The sequence below is a fragment of the Nylanderia fulva genome, unplaced genomic scaffold, assembly GCF_048542155.1.
Source record: "Nylanderia fulva isolate GAGA-0341 unplaced genomic scaffold, ASM4854215v1 Scaffold8, whole genome shotgun sequence".
In the NCBI taxonomy this organism is placed as follows: Eukaryota; Metazoa; Arthropoda; class Insecta; order Hymenoptera; family Formicidae; genus Nylanderia; species Nylanderia fulva.
The window spans coordinates 5,485,185-5,507,243 of NW_028190916.1; the positions used below are offsets into that span (position 1 = coordinate 5,485,185).

Sequence of the window (22,059 nt, forward strand, 5' to 3'; positions counted from 1 at the left end):
TATATCTAAGAAGAACTCTCCGCCTCTTTATACTCTATTGCAATACTTAATCGCGTATATTACAGTATTCCTTAACATCACAATGATTGCGTGACATAGTAAATGCAATGAGGCCTATAAGAACAGATATCTCCTTGAACATATCCCATTGAAAATTTATGTATAATTTATGCATGTAATTTATGCTATTAGTAATCTACAATGTCCATTTGCATTAATTTAGCAACAAGATTTCAATAAGTACTAAAGTTTTTTTTATCCCTTATTATTATCATAAAAATATTGCTATAATTAATATACAAAACCTTATATTCATCTAAAATAGTGTATGATATAATTGAAATTATAAATACTTTAATTTTAATCATTTTTCAACATTATGTCATGTATAATTTTATAGATAACTTTATGATATCAAAAGTTTAATAAAATCTATTTACTAACAAAAGATTCATCGAGATATATGAAACTATATGAATTAAATATTATAAATTAAGAATCTATTTCAATATCAGTTATTATGACATGTATAATTTTATTTAATTGGATATTATATAATAACGCTGTATAAAATATTTAATAAATTAAATATAAAAAATGCAAACGCGTATAAGATATATATTAGATTACGATACTTATAATTTTTTCACTATCAGATTAAATCAAATTTTTCTAAGATATTAAAATATGCACTTTTACACTTTGAGTCAAAATTGAAATTCGTGACTAAAGTCGAAAGATATATATTTTAGACCTATTTTACATACGTACACATAAACTGAGTATCTTGCTTGAATAATAATGCTGCTAGCGTAGAAAAGAAAGTTTTTCGTTGTTCCCTTAAATATAGCAAATCTAATACATGTGAGAATTTTTACTTTTCTTGGAGTTTGCAACTGCTCTTTCATAGAAAGTTGAAATCTCATCTCATTAAATTCAATCTTTCTTTTATTATTGGTAATGAGCATATTAATAAATGCTCATGTTTAAAATTCTCATTATTATATGATTATTACAAGACATCACATTATGTCAGAAATTTGCGATTTTCAAACAAATTAAAAAAAAAAGAAACACAATTTAATAATGTAAATATTATTTCTGATAGCACAATATTAATAATTAATAAATTACGAAATAAGAAATTGCATTAAAAGTAATCTCGGTCAGAAGTTGGTCTACATGCAATTGCCGGATATATGCAACGTTTCAAGTTCATACATCCGTTTTGAAAGTTCGTAATTGAAGCAGAAAAAATTACAGTCTCTTTGTCATTTGATCGCGGAAATCGGTATAGTTTTTCGCATATACATATGCATCTGTGTATATCTATGCTCGCCGTTTATAGTTTTATGTGCCCGTTGTCTTTTTTAATGCTTTCTATTCTACTTTTTCTGCGCAAGCGCGTGCATTCGCCCATATTCATTCAACCGCATACTGTGATATTCTAAGTTAATCAGATGTATTTCAATAGGAAATGGATTACTTGGATGGCAATGACCCAGCTAAATGTACACCTAAATGTTAATGTCTCTATTCTGATTTACATACATGCGATATTCAGTCTTAACACACGCGAATAATATTCATATTAGATGCATTTTGGCTAATGAATAAATATGATTGTATTTTTGCAAGTTTAATATATACTATTAATAATTAATTTTTAATGTAAAATAAGAGGACAAAACATACGCAATATTAATATAGTGCAGTATTAACTAGATTTTGCGAGAAGAATTTGCTTAAAATGATATTTGCGTCAATAGCTCTGTTATTATTATCACTTATTATAGATGCATGATGTACTATATGTGAATTAAGTTTCTTGATCTTAGAGATAAGAATTGTGCGTGTATGTATAATTTATTGCCTTTCTATAATACTACACGTGAATGTTTATTGTGTACATATGTTACAGAGTACAGAAAGTAAAATCAGAATGGAAAGTCGAATGCAATTAATTCCAAGCGTGCAACTCTCTTTGACACCAATGTAAGTAAAATCTTGACCTTCGAGAAAAGTAATTGATGCAATCTTATCTTCAAACAAATGCTACGTGCATTCAAATGCGAATGTATCTTTCGCAGAACATTGCGGATTTAATTTGGCGCGCGATATATCGCAAATCAAGATCATATATAGATTCTTATTACAGATAAGGATAGCACTATATAATTTTTGATTTTAAATGCATTAACACTGTTCATATTTATGATTCAATATCAAGCTATATTAATAATTACTGTTTAAAGGGCATTTTCTCCCATAAATACTTATATTTATAGAAAAAGTAATCGATACTTGTAGCATCGAACGAAAGTGTATCTCTCAATGCTTTTAACTTATCGTTTAGAATATCGAGATGAAAGTATCGAATATCGCAATATCGTTGGCATCCTGACAACAACAGTGGCACAATGGTATATCCGCCGTGCGGAGCATGAGTGTAAGATCGCAGAATTCATAATTCCCGACGTGACAATCGCATATCATTCGCATCGATCACATCTTCTCGATTAACAGTGGATGAAAGTGCTCGCTTATTCTTATATATTGTAAGCATTCCCTTGTATTATAAGTAACACCGATGTATGTACTTGAACTGTCATATGTATTTCAGTGAGTTGTAAAAATGTGGATTTTGTCTTCGTAACGAATCAAAACTCGAGTGAGCGATTTTAGACCTGTGTGTTTGACGTGTCGGCTGCTGTGCACGTGTTCGAATCTCAATGTCTCAAATCATTTAGCATGTAGATCTTATTAGACTCGTTAGATAGACTGTGCGTTCTCATTGGAAGCAAAAAAATCAACACTGATGAGGAAAAACAATAGTCCATATTTTCCTCGTCCGGCTCTGCAATTATAGTTGATTTCTTGCCTTCAGGAAAAGTGCGTAGTCTCTATTAATACAAAACATGATTTATGTATTTATAATACGATGCTTTTTTATACTAATAATTGCTGGTCTTGGATGTGATAGAAAAAATGTTTCACCTCAGCATTTATAAACAATTTCTGATTGCTAATACATCATGTGTTAATAATACTGCTAGTGAAAGAAACATGGTATAAACCAAGAGCTTAAAAGTTTATAATCTAGCATTATTTTATTGTTAGTTCGCATTCATAATCCGTTCTTAAATTTAATATCGTCTCAAGTAAGGTCCGAAAATGTCATACGGCTATTTTATTAGCTAGATAGAATTTTAAGATAATCTAAGATGACCTTATAAATACCTATATAGGCCTTAGATGCAACATTGCACTTCAACATGTCACTTTAAACGCCACTTGAGTTTTGATGATACATAAAAGTTTACGGTTCCTTCTAGTGAGAGTGATATTAGATTATAATATTTTATTTCTCTCTATTATATATAATTTATATATTTTCCCCTTGACATGAATATATTAATTACGTGATTGTTAGTGAATATGCAACTGCAAAATTAAGTAAATTTCGAGAAAAAGGTTAGGTGAGAGAGTAAACAAATGTTATTTTACACTCATGGCCCATGGCACACTATTAATTATTGATAATGAATTATTGAATTATATGAGAAATTTTAATGTAATTTCTTTAAATTTATTTTCAGCGATAAATGATTGACAATGACAGAAAGATAATTCAGCGTTCTTAGTCTTAGGCAGTGGATGGCATATCACGGGAATACGAGTCACATACAAACGATATATGATTAATATGAATCATTTTGATATTGATTCATACATGTTGAAAGAGTTTTAGGCCATTTTTGAAAAATGGGCTCGTGTGAGTTTATTTATATTATAAATTATATCTCATAATTATTTCTTTTTCAATTATTCTCTTGATAGATAACAGATGAGATTAATTATTTAAGAAAAAACAACAATACACACACACACACGCATATATATATATATATTTTTTTTTTTTTTTTAATTGTACTGACTATTATAATCCATTCTAGTTAGAATTACTACAGCGGACAGTCTCGATTATCGTTACATACCCATCACTAAAAACAATGTTAGTTTAGGCATTAAAGCCAGCCACGATGCAAGGATTGCTTTACGGACACATCTTGGTGGTGACTCTAATGTGTATGAGGTATGTTACTTTATTATATTTTTACTTTATATTTTTGTCTATCTATATATATTATATATATATACATATATTATATGTATATTTTATACGTGTAAACCATTAAAGGAATTTTCTTATTATATAATATTAATTTCATCTTTTATTATAATATTAATTTGTCTTGCCTTAGATTATTATTGGAGGATGGGGAAATACCATGTCAGCAATAAAAAGAAATAATACCGAACCAGATGTAGCAGAAGCAGATACTAGAGATATATTGAAACCTGATGAGATATGTGATATTTTTATACAGTAAGAAAATTATATATATTTTTATCCTGAATGAAGTTAAACTAAGTCTAAAAATTATATTTGTGTCTCGGTTTAATCTCTAGTTTAATCTGTTTTAGATGGTCTTGCGATGGATTATTAAGTGTTAGTCGTGAGGATGATTTTGACATGCCATTCCTGACTTATAGAGACAGAAACCCTTTTGTTATAAATTATATAGGAGTTAGTACAGCTTGGGGTGCAACTGGACAATGGATAATTGAAGGTAAATTAATTCATTTGTGCCATCATAGAAACTTTAAGAACTCTTTCAGTTATGCATTTTTAAGATAGAAAATAGCTAAACAGTATAATCAAATATAGATATCTTAAGTTTAAATTAATTAATCAAAATGTTGCGCAAAAAATTGTCTTATAAATTCTTCAAAAATTTACATTTTGCTATGCTATCATCAGAATGCCACTTTACATCGCCAGCCATCAGGCAGCAATTGGTGGATACGTGCCACTTCTGGGTGAACTTCAACGAAGCTCTTGGATTGCCACCAAACGCGGTGATGGCTTCCGAGGATGGTTTGTACGTCGGTCGGGCGCATCACCAAAGTACCGTGACACCAGGTGGCATCCGCGACAATATCTGCATGCTCACGTGGGGCGGCGAAGCCCACGAGAAACGCGAGTTTCAAGTATTGTGCGGCAAGGACGTGAACTGGGTGAAATCTTGGGAGGGTAGCGTGCCTCTGCACGCCTTGCCTGCCGGCGAAACCGAGGATGGTTTCGCTCTATTTATCGGCAGGGTGCTACACGAGGGCATTTACCACATCGGAAAGATACAACCGAATCACCAAGTGTGTTACATACCGCTGAACGGCCAGGAAATACCCTATCTGGAGTATGAAACTTTAGTTATACACGACAACTACGGAGTCGAGTGTATCGGAAGATAAAGCGACTTAGGGACAGAGCGTATTTATTTTTCCATGAGACATCGAAAAAATATTTTCTGTACGCTATAGTTAAAGATGCGATTCTCTCTGTAAGATCTTTACAATCATGCGTATACATACATAAAGAATAGAACTTGTCTTCTTTTATAGATACATTTTTTTCGAGTTAAAGCATATAAAAAGATTGAAGAATGTTTTTTGCTATTTTTCATAAAATAAAATTAACGTAATCTATGTGATTTCAATTGAAATGATAAGAGAGGATTCAAATTGATACAAATGCAAAAACAAATTAATTATAATTCAGAACTTGATCAGAATTAGAGAAAATTATTTGCTGACATAAAAATTAGTTTACTATTTAAAATTGATTTGTAAAGATTAATTCACAAAGATTTGTTAATGACATTAAATTTCTTATTAAATACGTTAGTGCGTTTGTGTATACTGAAATAGCAATTGCATGTCATTTAACATCAAAATGATGTGCATTCGCTATCTGAATTGAAATCTGTATAAAAATATCAATAGAATAATTAACATTATTTAAAATAATGTTTTTCCATGTAATATTTATAAAAAAATCTCTATCTTAGGAATTTTGCTCACTATAATATTGCAAAATATAATTAACCTCATAAATGTTGATGTATAACTTCATATAATAATATAGTACAATCGTATGTAGATATACTTTTTAGTGAAATTAGTTCATTTTAACTGAAATTAGTAACAAAAAATTAATTTTATTTTTAATCCAATATATTTTTATATGTAATTGTACAATACTATATTATAATTATATAGCTACAGGGTTAATTGTATTTTACAATACTATTAAAATTATCACAATTCAAAGACACATATATTACTATTTTATGTGTAGAAAATTATCATAAATGGTGTGGATTATTCCATTTTTGTACATAAACGCCATAATGTACTTAAACCGAATTATTCTCAAATCTTTGTGAATTAAAATTTATTAATCAGTTGTAAACAGTTAATAAATGTTCTGTGTCAACTATAAAACTTATTACTTTGCTGAACATAAAAAAAGATTACTGATAAAAGTTTGTTATAAGTTATAACATCCTATTGTTATATTGTTATATACTATATATATTATAATAAGTACATAACTATGTATTATAATATTATTTTGACGTAATCGCGAAATTTACTTTTCGCATGAGTACAAAAATGAAGATATTTAAAATATTCTACAAAATACTATTAAATCATACTAATTTATAGATTCTTTAACAGTATGTAAAGTTAATTATATGTATTTTTTTAATTTAATGACTACTCAGGGTTTTACAATTAATCCTCAAATGATGGCCAATTTAAAACGTAAAACACAGAATCGTAATATTTTATCTATAATATTGTGATATGATAATAAACGAGTGGACAATGGAATAACTTGAACCAAAAGAAGCATTTGCATTTATTTAGATTAGTATTAATGACAAGAATATTCTCTATAATGTACTATATAGTATTTAGTAGCAAATGCTTCTATTTGTATTAAGCACTTTTTTGCTAGATATGTGCTCAGTTGTTGAACACGCACATAGAATGTAATGTTGTTATTATAAGCAAGGCTGCACAAGCCCTTCTCCTACAGAATAATATAATTTATTGTAGGTATTATTTCAATAAGAGCATTCTCTATTTTTCTGCTTTTATTGTTTGTGTATAAAGATATATGACTTGTAATATAAAACATGTAATGATATGAAAATGTAAATTTTTATAAAATATGTATCGCAATGATTGTCATCTAATTATGTACTGATAGAATAGCACAATTTTTATGAAATTTCTAATCATGTAATCAGTTCAAACAGTCTTAATTTTTTATTGTTGAAAAATTATAAAAGACAAAAATGTGTGAATATAGTTTGAAACTTGAAACTTTCTTTTATATATATATATAAGCTTAGCAATTCTTAAGAAAGAATCCTTCATTAAAGGCAAGCAGGTATAGCAAGTGAGTTTTCTATATCTATTATAATTATATATATCAGAATATTTTGCATAATATAGGACTGTTATATATTTTAAAAATATTAGAAAAATAGGAAAAAATATTTAAAAACATTTTACTTCTGTGAACATGTGATAGAAATATAAATTTTTTCGGATGAAAATATCTTTTTGAATATATAGATATACTAGATAACTCTGTATATTCCATAACTGTATACTATAATACATAATGCAGTAATATAATATTTTGTTAATATATATCATTGTTACATAAATTATTAAGTTGTTAAAGCGTATAAATCTTCCCATTCTATATGTTATAATAGAAATTATATTAATTTTCTCTGATATTATATTTTAAAATTAAATTCATGAATTTATCATATAGTGTAATGTCTGTTTAATTATTTGAAAACAATGATATAATTATTTTTGCTAAATATGCAGTAGCACTATTACGTTTAATATATGTTATTTAATCGTAAATCATTATTCTTAAAGATTTAACATATTTAATTAAATTCTTGATATCAGTATCTAATAAAAATAAAATTGTACAACTTTAATAAATAACTATTAGAAAAAAAGAGAAAAGCATTTTAAATATGCAATTTATAAAAAAAAATTATTGAAAGAAATATAGGTTCTGTGAAAAATATTTTTACCTAATTGATTGAAATATTTTGATTCTTACAAATATAGAACAGTAATTAAGTAGCTTATCTGATGCGACATAATATGTTATCATTGATCAATTTAAAGATAACATTACATATATAAATTGATTGGACTAATTACATGATGATTATGCAAATAAGTCATTAATAAAATTTTGCATGTGATAAATACATGTGTTACAAATATTTTATTCATAGTATTTCTTCCCCTTTCTCTCAACAAATGTTCCTTATACCAAAATTCATTAAATATATATATATATACATATATATATATATATATATATATATATATATATATATAATATATTGTTATTAATTGTGATAAATGAAAACCTCACTTCAAGCCAACATGTATCGATGATTAGAATGTATATTATAAAATGTTTACATTGTCAAAATCACTTACATTTGCTGAATATTCCGGTAGTTTCTCTTTAATCCTTGCACTTGATATATCCATCTTACTCCTTTAAAGATGTCCCTCTCACTCTCTCTCTTTGCCCACTTCGTTATCACTATAATCACACACAAAACACATCACAAACACTACTACGTATTTCGCGAAACGAATTCTAGCGATCTATCACTTATTTGAACGCAATTTCGGCGTGCGACATCGATTTTCGATAATTATTTAAAGCAACTATTCACTCACGAATTGCACGATTTAGCGACCGGTTATTAACTGACTCGGAGCTTCGAAATACGCGTCGCTGATTGGTCGAGAGTTCACCCGCGCTTCTAATCTATTTCAATTTTATGTCGAGGCATTTTACCGTATCCTAAAATTATCTTTTTTACTCGGAATGGAAATAAATCAATGTTCGAATAATATTGTGGGTGATATTAATAAATAGAATACATGATAATTATTATTATTATACTGCCGAATGTCTATCGAATTCCTATCAAGGATTAATGTTGATTTAATTATTCGCTGAATTTACATAGGAATAAGGGTTATAATCGCGCGCCATAGGCATGCGATTATGATCTTTTAATATACAAAAGTGAAGAAACACTCAACGTTTACAAAGACAATAATGTGTATATGCTCTTTCTCTCTCTCTCTTTATAAATATGTATATAAGCGCAGACATTTTTTATTTTTTATTTTTTGCAACTTTATGTTAAAAATTGGTTATTATTTAATGACATTAATCAGTATAATCAATGTAATTTTATTAATTTATAATGTAAAAAATACGCAAAAAAAACAAAAAATTAAAAGTAAAAAATTAAATTATCCTATATTAGATTCGTTTTTGTTTTATTTTGTCGAGACGAGGGGGAGAACTGGATTCTGGACAAAGGTTTATTGAAAATCTATATCATATATGTCGAAATCGTGTTCGAATAAATGAATAAAATCATTAAAATTTATTTCAAATTACATGATAATATTTGTACATTGCACGCATAATTTAGTGACGAATGATTAAAAGAAATAAGAGCTACGTACGTTTCTGAAAAAATTAAATATAGTTGAAATATACGTATAATTCTTTAGCATATGACAAAAGTGAAATATCTCTCACAGACAGCTTTTTCAATAAATTTCACGAAGAAAAATGTCCATAGGGCAATTGCTTTGCATATATTCCTCGCAAACATTCATAACTTAAATTCATTGTCAGGGTCGCATATGTGTGTATATATATATTAATGAGTATATAACAAAAAGTAATTCACGAATAAAAAGAATCAATCATTGTTAATAAATATATAAAAAATGTATAATGTATAAGATTGAATATCATGTTGATAAAATAAATTCAGCTTTAAGAAAATTATTATATATGTATACTTATAAATTATTTTTTTATTTTATTCTACTTATTTATTTTAATTTTTATTAGTATTTATTTATGGACATAAAAGCAGGTAAAGAAAGATGAAATAAGATTTTAGATTATAGATTTTACATTATAGAGAATTATATAATTAGTTGTTCTCTCGTGATATTAAAATTTAACATACTTAATCGTTTTGTGCATCTAAATTGCTTTACAAATTCGACCCCTGACGTCCTATGCAATATTCTAACGCGAATATAATGCATTCTTTGTTTTTGACGTTTCTTGACATTTTTCCAAATGAACCAGACGCAGATGAGACTTTACAAAGTTGACATGTGAAATCGAGTACGAATGAGTGAAGCATGTCTTGCTCATCGACGATGACAGACGTATTGAAGATGTTGCGCGATTTATAACTTTGTCTTTAAGTAGGGGTGTGTTCCTTTTGTATATAAGATACGCTAAACAAGAAGCTGTTGTCAATTAGATCGCAGACTGTCGAGCCGCGAGTAAGCATAAAGTTTAAAAGAAATCTTAAAGTGAGTTTCTTGCAATAATAACATACATAAAAAATCTTTCGTATTTTAAACAAGAGAATGCTTTTAATTTGTAATACTGCACTACTTTTCGAACAATGACTATTATTGTATTTTTATAATAATAATATATATATCAGACACATAAAACTCTCTATTGTAAACACGTTCAAAATAATAAATAATATATATATATATATATATATATATATGTAAGTATTCTTACGCAATTATCTATGCAATTACGGATTGTACAAATTTTCTTATGTGTGCATATAATAGATTAAAAGAAAAATATTATTGCATATATATTATATGCATGTTAAATCGTTATTAATATATTACTTAAAAAAAGAAAGAAATAACGACAAGAACAAAATAATTAATATTTTTCAGCATTATATCACTCATCTCTTTTAACAATTATTGCAGCATGCGTAGAAATTCGCTATATCTTCTGCTGTTGTTCATCATCCTAACAAAAGCTCATGTAAAGTCTTGCAAGTACTGGTGCAAAATGGGCCATCATCGATACTATTGTTGTCCAAGCGGAAAAAGTGAACATGAGTGGCATTCTTCATCGGAACATGGATGGCATTCTTCATCGAAACATGGATGGCATTCTTTTTTATTTCCATGGTTTTGGTTTGGTATTGTTGGGTCACACGACGCACATCCTTGGCACGAAGTCGAGATGAAGCCAAAAAAACATTGTCCACCTTTGAGAACCTACTGTCCCAGAATGATGTACGATTGGTACAAGCCACCTAAAGTTTGTGACAGCGATTCTGACTGTGAAAAAGAAGAAAAGTGTTGTTATGATGTGTGTTTGGAACATAAAACATGCAAAACCGCGGAATAGAGTTTGTTATTATCGTGATTTCATGATCTGATACTGCTAATTCTGAGTGCGATTTCGCTGTATTATTAATCAATTTTAACTTTTCTAATTTTGCTCTTTATTAATTTCTTTCTTTTAATTTATGTCGATCTAGATCATGTGTTTTTATTAATCCGAAAAATGACGAATAAATTGTATCTAAATTATCATTAAATAATATTATATAAAAAATAAATTAATTGAATATATAAATTATTATAAATAAATTAATTTATATTATAATATTATTATAACAGTATTATCATTTGCATAACAATACTCTTAAATAAATACACAACGCAATATGCTCTATATATATATGTTACACATTAATTTTTAAAACGTATTTGCGAGAAATATTATGGAATCATTTTCTAGTAAGTGCGAATATCATTTTACACAATTAATTAATTTATATAATTAAAAGTATATCGTAAAATTAAAGATTACATCTAAAAATATTTGTATCTCGTTTTAATTTCTGATTTAATTTGTGTTTTATGCATGGTCTTGCAATGGATTATTAAAATATGATTTTAACAAATCATTAAGACATGATAATTATTATATATATATAATATATAAAGCAAATTAAACTAGAGATTAAAACAAGATAAAAATATAATTTTTAGACATAATTTTTAGCTTTATTTAAGATAAAAAATATATATATATATTATATAATTTTCTTACTGTATTACTATAAAAATATCACACATCTCATCAGGATTCAATTAATATATCTCTAGTGTATCTGCTTCTGCTACATCTGGTTTGGTATTATTTCTTTTTATTGCTGACATAGTGTTTCCCCATCCTCCGATGATAATCTAATCTAATACAAGACAAATTAATTTTGTAATACAAAATAAAATTAATAGTCTATAAGAAGAATATTTCTTTAATGATTAATATTATATAAAATAATATATACAGATAAGTATATATAGATATATAAACGGATGATTAACATATTATTTATATATATATATGTATATATAAATATAGAGTAAATATGTAATAATAAAGTGACATACCTAGTATACATTGAAGTTCAAGATGTGTCCATATAAGGCAATCCTTGCATTGTGGCTGGCTTTAATAGCTAAGTTAACATTGTTTTTTGTGATGAGTATGTAATCAAGACTGTTCACTGTAGTAAGTTTAATTGAAAGGAATTATTTGTCAGTACAACTGAAAAAATATATATATCACTGTTTTTTAATTATTAATCTGATCTGTTTTCTATCAAGGAAATAATGGAAAAGAATATGTATAATTATGAAATATAAATTAATAAATATAAACTTACTTGGACTCATTTTTTAAAAAACCTAGAATTTTTTTGACATGCATGAATTAATATCAAAATAATTTATATTGATCATATGAAGCACATTTTATTCGTATGTGACTCGTATCCCCGTGATGTGCCATTCACCGCCTGGACTATAATAATTGTAAGACTGCCAAATAATCTTTCTGTCAAATTATCTCATTTATCGCTGAAAATAAAAGAAATATTAAAATTCCACATATAATTCAATCATTTGCTATCAATAATTAATAGTGTGCCATGCGAATGTATAATAACATTTGTTTACTCTCACCTAACCTGCTTTTTCTCGACACTTAATTTTGCAATAATAATTATGTTTTCAATATATTCAATAATCACATAATCAATATATATTCATCTCAAGGAAAAAATTATATAATTTATATAGAAATTTATATAAAATTATTTGTTACATAATATATATTTATAATAATCGCGTTTTAATAATTTGTATAAATCATGCATATTTCAATGAATTATCACATGATATGTATATAATAGACAATATATATTTATATATTGTATATATATATATATATATGTAAATTTATAATAATTATTATCCGTTTTAATATAAAGTCATATTATTTTAATCATTTTCGATCATTACGTCATTACGTACAAATACGGAACATTTATGAAATCATCGTTAATTTATTTAAAATTTCTGCTGTTCGCGCGCAAGTTAGTACCTAAAGATGTCGCAAGAGGACGCGAGTATCAAGTTTTGCGCTCATTTCCCGCGTAATTTCACCTTCCCCTTCTTCCGCCATATTCAAGTACATTGGAGTACATTGTACATGTCGCATTTAAGATCGGGGGTGTTGTACGCTTATTAATTGTATTCGGGTTAATGTGATTAGTCTGCGCGTAATCATTATTAACTGTTTTTACGTGAGCGCTTCATTATAATGAATTGGTTTCGTTAGTGAATACTATGAAGAAGCAACAACAGGGAGATAACAGTGGAGGGTCATGATGAAGGTGGGAGAGGAGGAGGAGGAGGAAATCCAAACCGGCATCACGTAACTGCAAGGTGAATAATTTTATTACTTTTTTATGTATTTCTTATTATTTGCAAACATATAAATAAATAACATTTTAAAGAGTGTAGTATAAATTATTTCTCGAAATATATTAAATATTGCTTTAAAATTTAGATTAAATATAAATATATATTTGCATATTTTACAGATCAACGTTGTGTAACTTTTACTGTTGCGTATTTCACCGATGTGAGTTAAAAAGGTAATGATTTTGGGAAAATTATGAAACATATATATGTGTACAAAATGTGTATAAGATGACAATATATTATAGAAACGATTCGAATAACTTGAAATATTTTAATTATGATATAAATGTTTGCATTTAAATTTGCAATATAATATATGCAATAGATAAATGCTTATATTTATTATAACTTATTTTTATTAATTATTATTTGACATTAGAAGTTATTTTTTATTTTAAAATTATTTTAAAAATCATTTTTAAAAATAAAAGTATAAATTATATATAAATATATATATATATATATATTATAATATATTTATTCAGATAGCCATAGTAATTATTATGACATCAAAATGATGCATTTTGACATCAAAATGATGTCATAATAATTACTGTGGCTATCTGGGTAATATATATTTTTTGTAAATTGTGGCTTAAAATGTATATATAATAAGTATAGGACAAAATAGGCTCAATATTTAATATATATATATAAGGATAATAGATCAAAAGAATTGATTACAATGTAATTTTGTACAATCCAATCATACTCGAGCTGTTTTTTTATGAAGAATAAATGATGAAATTAATAATATATATATATATATATATATATATATATATATATATATGAAATATATATGACTATGTCGAACAATATATACATGTGTAAAGATGCAGATATACAAATAATTGGATATTATTTTTGTTTATGTATTATTGATCAATTTCGTCATTTATTCTTCATAAAAAAAACAGCTCGAGTATGATTGGATTGTACAAAATTGGATTGTAATCAATTCTTTTGATCTATTATCCTTATATATATATTTATCTTTGTACAAGCATTTCAAGACTAATATAGCTTTCACAAAGCAATATCCACGCAAATATACAAAATTAGAGCACAAAAGATCGCTTATTTCTTTTTTCTTTTTACATATAAAATTCGAATAAAAATTCTAAACGCAACCTTATCCGGATAATGTTTCTTTTGTGGATTACAGGCACAAACATGCGCCGATTCATCAATAATGAAAAAATGTTGACCAGATGGGAGCCGCAGGCCTTTGAATTAGGTTCCGGCCCGCCCACGTCCACTTTTAACCCTCGTAAGATTCCAAGGCCTACGGCTGGGTCCGGCACACGCGTATAATTGGGCAGAAATTCGTCCGATCTGATTATTTCAATCTTGCGAGCTTAATGGGACCCAAGGGCGCCAAAACAATTTAGATAAGGCCCGTTGGAGTGCGCGTAACAGATGCCATGCAATCCTAAGAGAAGGGCTCGCGGCCTTCCAGGTCCGTCCGACTGTTTACACCATTTGGGCCTTCTTAATTAAGTGAGTCCCCGATGACAAGCCGATAAACCGAAAGCTAAAATAATAACTACAAAAAATTCCGCAGTATTTGCAGATAAGAATATTATAATATTAAGTAACTAGAATTATATACTTTTATATATTTTATATATTTAAAAAAATTTTAAATATTTATATGTGTAGATTTAAACTTTTATATTTAAATAATATGAAGTGAACAGTCTCTTCTAAAATGAAACAAGAAGCTTATTTTATAAATCTTAGATTATATATTATGATAAAAAAGATATAAGTACAAAAGAGATTCATTGTGCTCTAAATCTGGCATGTCAAATAAAATGATTATTATTCATAAATTTTCATCTATTTACAGATATAAAAGCGAGCGGGAGATCAACATAAATTAAGTTTCCGAGTTACCAAAACGCGGAGCGTCTGTCATTGGTCGGAGATTCCTTGGTAAACACTTGCTCTTTCATTTTGGATATTAGCCGGCCTGCTGAAGACGAGCCACTTAATGGAAGAGAGAAAAAAGAATGAAAAAGAGGAAAAGTAAAGGAAAGAGAATAACAAAAAAAGGGAGCCAGAAAGAGAAAATAAGTGGCAGGTGCTCGTGGTAGATATGGCATACCACCGTTGCGGATCTTTGTCGGCCAATACTTACCTCCCGCGTATTTCCAACTCTGTTGAAACATCTTTTCTTCGAGCTTTCTTGCCTGAGTGACTTCAAAAGAATTTTGTCATTACAGGTTATTTTTTAAATATTTTTGTAGATTTTTTTAACATGCCAGAAAAATTAAAAAACAAAAAAATTAGGCCGTGTCCAAGTAAAAATTTGGTGCCTTGTGCACAGGTATTTAATTCTAACGAAAAAATTTAGTTTCGTTTAGAATAACGCACTGTCATCCGCGATTTGGCTCTTATTGCCTATCTTATATATGTTAAATTTATATTTATATATTAGAGAGCCTAGTTAAACTCTTAATTTATACACGCTGGCTTAAAGGCGTTTATTTACCAACATTAATATATATAACAGAGAAAAGTATAGAATCGAAAGGATCTGAATAGCTCAGTTGGAAGAGCAGTCGCCCGGCAAGCGAAAGGTCTCGGGTTCGATTCCCGATTCTGCGACTTTCGGATCTATATTTTTCTCTCGCACTTTATTTCTTTAGGGGGAATAGGGGATACATGGAATTAAAAATCTCTTGTAGAGATTATTCCAATTTTATATCTTGGCCGTGTCCAAGTAAAAATTTGGTGCCTTGTGCACAGGTATTTAATTCTAACGAAAAAATTTAGTTTCGTTTAGAATAACGCACTGTCATCCGCGATTTGGCTCTTATTGCCTATCTTATATATGTTAAATTTATATTTATATATTAGAGAGCCTAGTTAAACTCTTAATTTATACACGCTGGCTTAAAGGCGTTTATTTACCAACATTAATATATATAACAGAGAAAAGTATAGAATCGAAAGGATCTGAATAGCTCAGTTGGAAGAGCAGTCGCCCGGCAAGCGAAAGGTCTCGGGTTCGATTCCCGATTCTGCGACTTTCGGATCTATATTTTTCTCTCGCACTTTATTTCTTTAGGGGGAATAGGGGATACATGGAATTAAAAATCTCTTGTAGAGATTATTCCAATTTTATATCTTGGCCGTGTCCAAGTAAAAATTTGGTGCCTTGTGCACAGGTATTTAATTCTAACGAAAAAATTTAGTTTCGTTTAGAATAACGCACTGTCATCCGCGATTTGGCTCTTATTGCCTATCTTATATATGTTAAATTTATATTTATATATTAGAGAGCCTAGTTAAACTCTTAATTTATACACGCTGGCTTAAAGGCGTTTATTTACCAACATTAATATATATAACAGAGAAAAGTATAGAATCGAAAGGATCTGAATAGCTCAGTTGGAAGAGCAGTCGCCCGGCAAGCGAAAGGTCTCGGGTTCGATTCCCGATTCTGCGACTTTCGGATCTATATTTTTCTCTCGCACTTTATTTCTTTAGGGGGAATAGGGGATACATGGAATTAAAAATCTCTTGTAGAGATTATTCCAATTTTATATCTTGGCCGTGTCCAAGTAAAAATTTGGTGCCTTGTGCACAGGTATTTAATTCTAACGAAAAAATTTAGTTTCGTTTAGAATAACGCACTGTCATCCGCGATTTGGCTCTTATTGCCTATCTTATATATGTTAAATTTATATTTATATATTAGAGAGCCTAGTTAAACTCTTAAAAAAATTAGGATTTTTCCAATAGATAATAAATATATATAGTAACACATTCTAAAATTTTTTAAAATAATTTTATTACTAATATAAAATAATCTCAAATAAAATTTATTTAAGCAAATTTTAGTAAAAATTACTGAAAAAAATATTAATTATAAGAATATGCTTGATGTAAGCCAAATTTAAATAGATTTATGCAAAATAATTTTGATAATTTTTAGTATAAGAAATATTTAGTATGAGAAATGTAATCATTTATTTACTTATATATAAGAAAATAAATGATTAAATTTTTCACATTATCTATTAATAGTTGGATAATATGATGCAATAGCACGGTCAAAATTCACTTCAAAGATTATTTTAATATAATACCAGTTTAATAATTGCAGCATTAAAAATAATGTTTTTTATGTAATTGCAGCAGTAAAGATGACGATGCAAGAATGATTGCAATTAGCGACTGTGACTAAAAGCTTGGATAATTAGCTAACGATTTTTCAATGACATTCGCAAAATCTGCAAGGTAATTAATCTGCTGATTATATAGCAGAGATAATTTTTAAAAAATTTTGAGCTATGATTATATTAAATTTAGACATATGATTATATTAAATTTAAACATATCTTTATCTTTGTAGATCAAAGATTATTTTCTTATTTCTTTATAAAGATTTACATTTTAATTAATTAAAAATGTGTGAAATATATATGAAAATATATGAATTAATATATAAATCGTATGCGAATAAATAATTATCAATATAACATTTTTTGAAGAATGAATACTTTTGAAAGACTATATCTATATATATAAGCACCGTCCGTCTGTCTGTCTGTCTGTCTGTGCCCGAACTACTTCCGCATTTGTGGACCGATTGTCTCGAAATTGGTACCAAAATGTTGCAAATTTTTCGGGGGTGGCTGCTGTGGGTTTTTTTTTTAATTTTTTTATTTTTATTTTTTTTCCTCAGAGGAGGGTATGTTTTTGCAAAAAAAAATTTTTTTTGCAATAATTCTGAACACATGGTATCAAAATGTTGCAAAATTTTTGGAGATAGCGACGATGCGGTTTTTTTAAGTGTTACACCTCCACCCACGCATCCACCCACGCATCCACCCACACGCATGCGCATTTATGGACCAATTTTCACGAAATTAATACCAAAATGTTGCAAATTTTTCTGAGGAAACTGCTGTGTGGGTTTTTTAAGTTTACGCCTCCACCCACGCACCCACCCGCGCAATCGCATACTTATGAACCGATTTTTTTTAAATCGGTACCAAATTGTTCCACCCACGTATTCAAACATTTATTCACAGATTTTTTCGAAATTTGTACTCAAATTTTGTCCGGGATGGCTACTATATGATTTTAACAAATTTTTATTACTTTATTTATCCACCCACGCACCCACCCACGTATCCACGCACCCATGTGCATAAAAATAAATATAAATAAAATAAAAAAAATAAATAAATAAAAATAAAAATATATAATAAATATTTAAATATATGCAAAACGCGGTGTAAAATAAAATATCTGGGAGAAAGAAATAGATAACATAGTAGTCATCCAAAAAAAATTTAAACATTTATTTTGATATAAATTTCGTGAAAGTCGGACAACAAATGTGGAAGTAGTTCGCGGTAATACAAAAAAAGAATTAATTTTTTGTGTTAAAACGGATTTAATATAGGCTATATGAGGACCGCGCGAAGCGCGGTCCGAATAGAAAGGCTTTGAGGACCGCGCGAAGCGCGGTCCGAAAAGCTAGTGTTTTATAAATTATTTAAATAACATATTTTAAACAACCATATATATCATAATACTTAAATTATCATATCAAATCATGTTAAATATTATCATAATATAACATCTATTTTCGACTTATATAATAGTATATAGACTTATAAAATAGTATTAAAAAATGATTTTTATACTTACACGTATCATTTTCGTAAATTACGATTTGTATATTTGGTTGTTTACTTGGCACATAATTAAAAACAATACGCTTTGTAAAATCAAAGAATAATTTTTTAACAAAACCAGAATTAAGATAATATTAGAAAACAAGAGCTATTACGAGAAACACGACTTTTTATACCGTAAAATTTGTTTAGGTTTGTGCAGGTTTGAACGTGAATATACAATACGAAACTCGAAATATTACAAGAATTTACCTCGCAATAGGAAGGAAGGAATTATGTTGTGTTGGTCAACTCTGAAGAATGATACTCTAAGGGGACCATGCATTCAATATTCACCAGCACTGTCGCTCTTGGGCCTTTGGCAGTCAGCTCCGAGAACAAGAAAGGATTGGCCACTGTTCGCTAAGGTTGTAACCTGCTACTGCGACTGTGTTAGGTAAGTTTTTAGTCTTACTTTTTTTTACGAATCTCCAGGACTTCGCATAAAGCATTTTGTAGTCTCATCGCGTTCCGTTATTGGAGCTAATTACGAGTAAAAGCAAGAAAACTGTTACTATCCCAAACAAGGAGAGAATCCATCAAAGATACAATAATCGTTGTCAAGCATAATGCGATAAATAATATGTAAATGTGTATACATTTTTACAATTATTAAGATTTACATTTGATCAAATATTTGTTTTATTATACATACAAGAAATCATTTTCTTCTCTTTTTTTCTCTCTGATAAGTCAGATTTAAATTTAAATTTTATATAGTCGTCGTACGTAATTTCCTGCTGAATACTAACGAGTTACTTATACCTCCGAAAATCTTTTCTGAGAAATATTCAAAAGTTTTTCAAAGATGTTAATCTAGGAAAGACTTCTGAGTTCCGAGATAATATCTCGGTTCGTCCAATGAACATGTTATTTTTTTCCTTTAAGAAAGACAAAACATATTTATATATAAAACTATTTTTGATAATAAGTTTTTGTGTCAGTGTAGATGTTATCTTAATGTGGTTTTCTATAAGTCATAAAATAATATCTAAATCACCTAAATGTTTCAAAAACAGATTTAATATAGAGATAATATTATTTATTCCTTGCGACGTTTCATCACTATCACGATCAGGATTGCGAAGGAAACGTTTGACAGTGTTCAATGGATTGCGGGAGGAAATCCTTTGCCTTTATGGATTCCAATCTTGTTGTTCATTCATAACACATCGAAGGGGTTGAGGGAATGAGAATGAAACTGGCATCGAGGAATGAGAATGGAATCTGAAGCTCCCCTCATCCTCCCCATGTTCTATATGGATACGTCCGGTGCGTTCATTCACTGATCCCGTCCATTCATTCTACACCCAACATTGTTGCATCTAAACGTACCTGGGCCATTCGATTCAATCTTCCATAGACTTGCTATAATATAATATGCTATAATATGATACAATAATTTTTGTATCCATAATAACAAGAACTATTCCTCCAGCCTACTTTCTAGAAGATAAGAAAAGAATATAAAAGTAAAAAGTAAAAAATATACGTAAAAGTATTTTACTTTAATTAGTACATATACATATGTCATAAATGTATGTGTATATTTATATTTTATTCTTGTTTATTAACAAAATATCTATAAGTTAAATACGAGAGATTCGGCATTTTACATATTAATATTATATTTTTATATTACGGGAAATAGGAGATAAAAAAACTCTTATAATTGTTTTATCATATTATAAATATTGCGCGATTGCTGGATTATTCATAAGATTTAATCATAGCTAGTCTTGAAATATTTCTCTCGCTAGACTATTTTTCATCGATAAATACAATTCCGCAAATATTTTTTCTCTAAAATGTGCATCACATCAGTGAACATTTCGGACATATACCGCATGATCAATCTTATTTTCCAAACCATTTCACGGAGCTGTCAGTATTTCGCTGGGTCGACTTTATTCAAACGGAAATTATAAATTGTTTAGATAATAGCTTACAAGCAAAATATTTTTAATCATAAAAGAAAAGTATGTTTATACAATTCCACGAACAAAAATATTTCTTGGAAACAAAATATCAATCTCTTCCTTTACAATTGTATATATATATAAAATTATAAAATTTTAAATGTATGTAATTATACATATTTTTAACGATTATATAACGATTATATCGTGATGAGACTACAATAACAATCTGTTTTGTATCGTTACTTTTATATATAATTAATTCTAATGACTTGAATTTTTTAAACATGTTGTTAAACATATACATATATTGTATATGTTATTACAAAACATTTATTACAACGTAATATAATTAATCTTTACAGGCTGTGGTTGTGATTTCCTGTCACGCATTATGATGATCAACGTGCGAAATGTGTATAAAAATTGGAGTGATTATATGGGTTCCCGGCGAATTACGGAGTACATCATTACTTGTAATCAACTACGCATATCAAACTTAATCGACATTTAAGAGGCAATTATAAGAGGTATAATTATTTATATTTTTGACAATAATGTGAAAGTTGCAATTTTTATTTTTTTGTATTTAAATTAAACTTAAAACTATTGATTATGTATAGTTCGTCTAAAAATATATTTTATTTGAATTGATTGATAACAAATGTACTTTGTTCGCGAGTATTAAAAGCATGATAAAAAGATAAATAGAAAGATAAATAGCTGTAAAGGCTTTGGTTATTTCTTACTCATTGATTTCCACGTAATTTAACTATTTAAAACTATGAAAATTCTTTGTGAGCAATTGGAAGCTA

The 22,059-nt window shown here is 28.2% G+C and overlaps 3 protein-coding genes and 1 long non-coding RNA gene across 11 annotated transcripts in view; 3 read left to right on the forward strand and 1 right to left on the reverse strand.

Moving 5' to 3' along the window:
* Positions 1-2,352: 2,352 nt before the first annotated feature.
* LOC114932094 (C3 and PZP-like alpha-2-macroglobulin domain-containing protein 8) lies at positions 2,353-7,638 on the forward strand. Of its 7 annotated transcripts, none has more exons than XM_029304275.2 (6): positions 2,353-2,423; positions 3,600-3,775; positions 3,957-4,096; positions 4,266-4,390; positions 4,474-4,634; positions 4,826-7,638. In XM_029304275.2, the coding sequence occupies exons 2-6, from the start codon at positions 3,766-3,768 to the stop codon at positions 5,314-5,316; spliced, it is 927 nt and encodes a 308-aa protein (XP_029160108.1). In that variant the 5' UTR covers positions 2,353-2,423; positions 3,600-3,765; the 3' UTR covers positions 5,317-7,638. The 7 variants fall into 7 exon arrangements, with proteins under 7 accessions (XP_029160108.1, XP_029160106.1, XP_029160103.1 ...); XM_029304273.2 differs by having other exon boundaries at positions 2,401-2,449; XM_029304270.2 differs by lacking the exon at positions 2,353-2,423 and adding an exon at positions 2,430-2,558.
* Positions 7,639-10,217: 2,579 nt separating this feature from the next.
* On the forward strand, positions 10,218-11,405 carry LOC146720031 (uncharacterized). Its single transcript, XM_085489315.1, has 2 exons — positions 10,218-10,332; positions 10,762-11,405. The coding sequence occupies exon 2, from the start codon at positions 10,763-10,765 to the stop codon at positions 11,189-11,191; it is 429 nt and encodes a 142-aa protein (XP_085345441.1). The 5' UTR covers positions 10,218-10,332; position 10,762; the 3' UTR covers positions 11,192-11,405.
* Positions 10,621-13,011, reverse strand: LOC114932106 (uncharacterized). 2 transcript variants are annotated; one of them, XR_003819810.2, is made up of 5 exons: positions 12,820-13,011; positions 12,522-12,714; positions 12,247-12,403; positions 11,903-12,044; positions 10,621-11,121 (listed from the first exon to the last, which is right to left on the reverse strand). It is a non-coding gene; the product is annotated as an uncharacterized LOC114932106 (long non-coding RNA). The 2 variants fall into 2 exon arrangements; XR_003819811.2 differs by having other exon boundaries at positions 12,247-12,423.
* The window catches only part of LOC114932103 (uncharacterized), a 73,530-nt gene continuing 64,077 nt past the window's right edge, over positions 12,607-22,059 (forward strand). The window contains exons 1-7 of the mRNA XM_029304284.2: positions 12,607-12,669; positions 13,478-13,584; positions 13,743-13,796; positions 14,792-15,126; positions 15,479-15,854; positions 19,479-19,722; positions 21,610-21,774. The gene's annotated coding sequence lies outside the window, so the exon portion shown is untranslated. The remainder of the gene's footprint in view (positions 12,670-13,477; positions 13,585-13,742; positions 13,797-14,791; positions 15,127-15,478; positions 15,855-19,478; positions 19,723-21,609; positions 21,775-22,059) is intronic.

Coding starts and splice junctions, on each gene's coding strand:
- LOC114932094 (XM_029304275.2), top strand. Junction 4,097..4,265: donor GTGACTCTAATGTGTATGAG/GTATGTTACTTT, acceptor GTCTTGCCTTAG/ATTATTATTGGAGGATGGGG. Junction 4,391..4,473: donor ATATGTGATATTTTTATACA/GTAAGAAAATTA, acceptor TTTAATCTCTAG/TTTAATCTGTTTTAGATGGT.
- LOC146720031 (XM_085489315.1), top strand. CDS start 10,763: ATGCGTAGAAATTCGCTATATCTTCTGCTGTTGTTCATCATCCTAACA.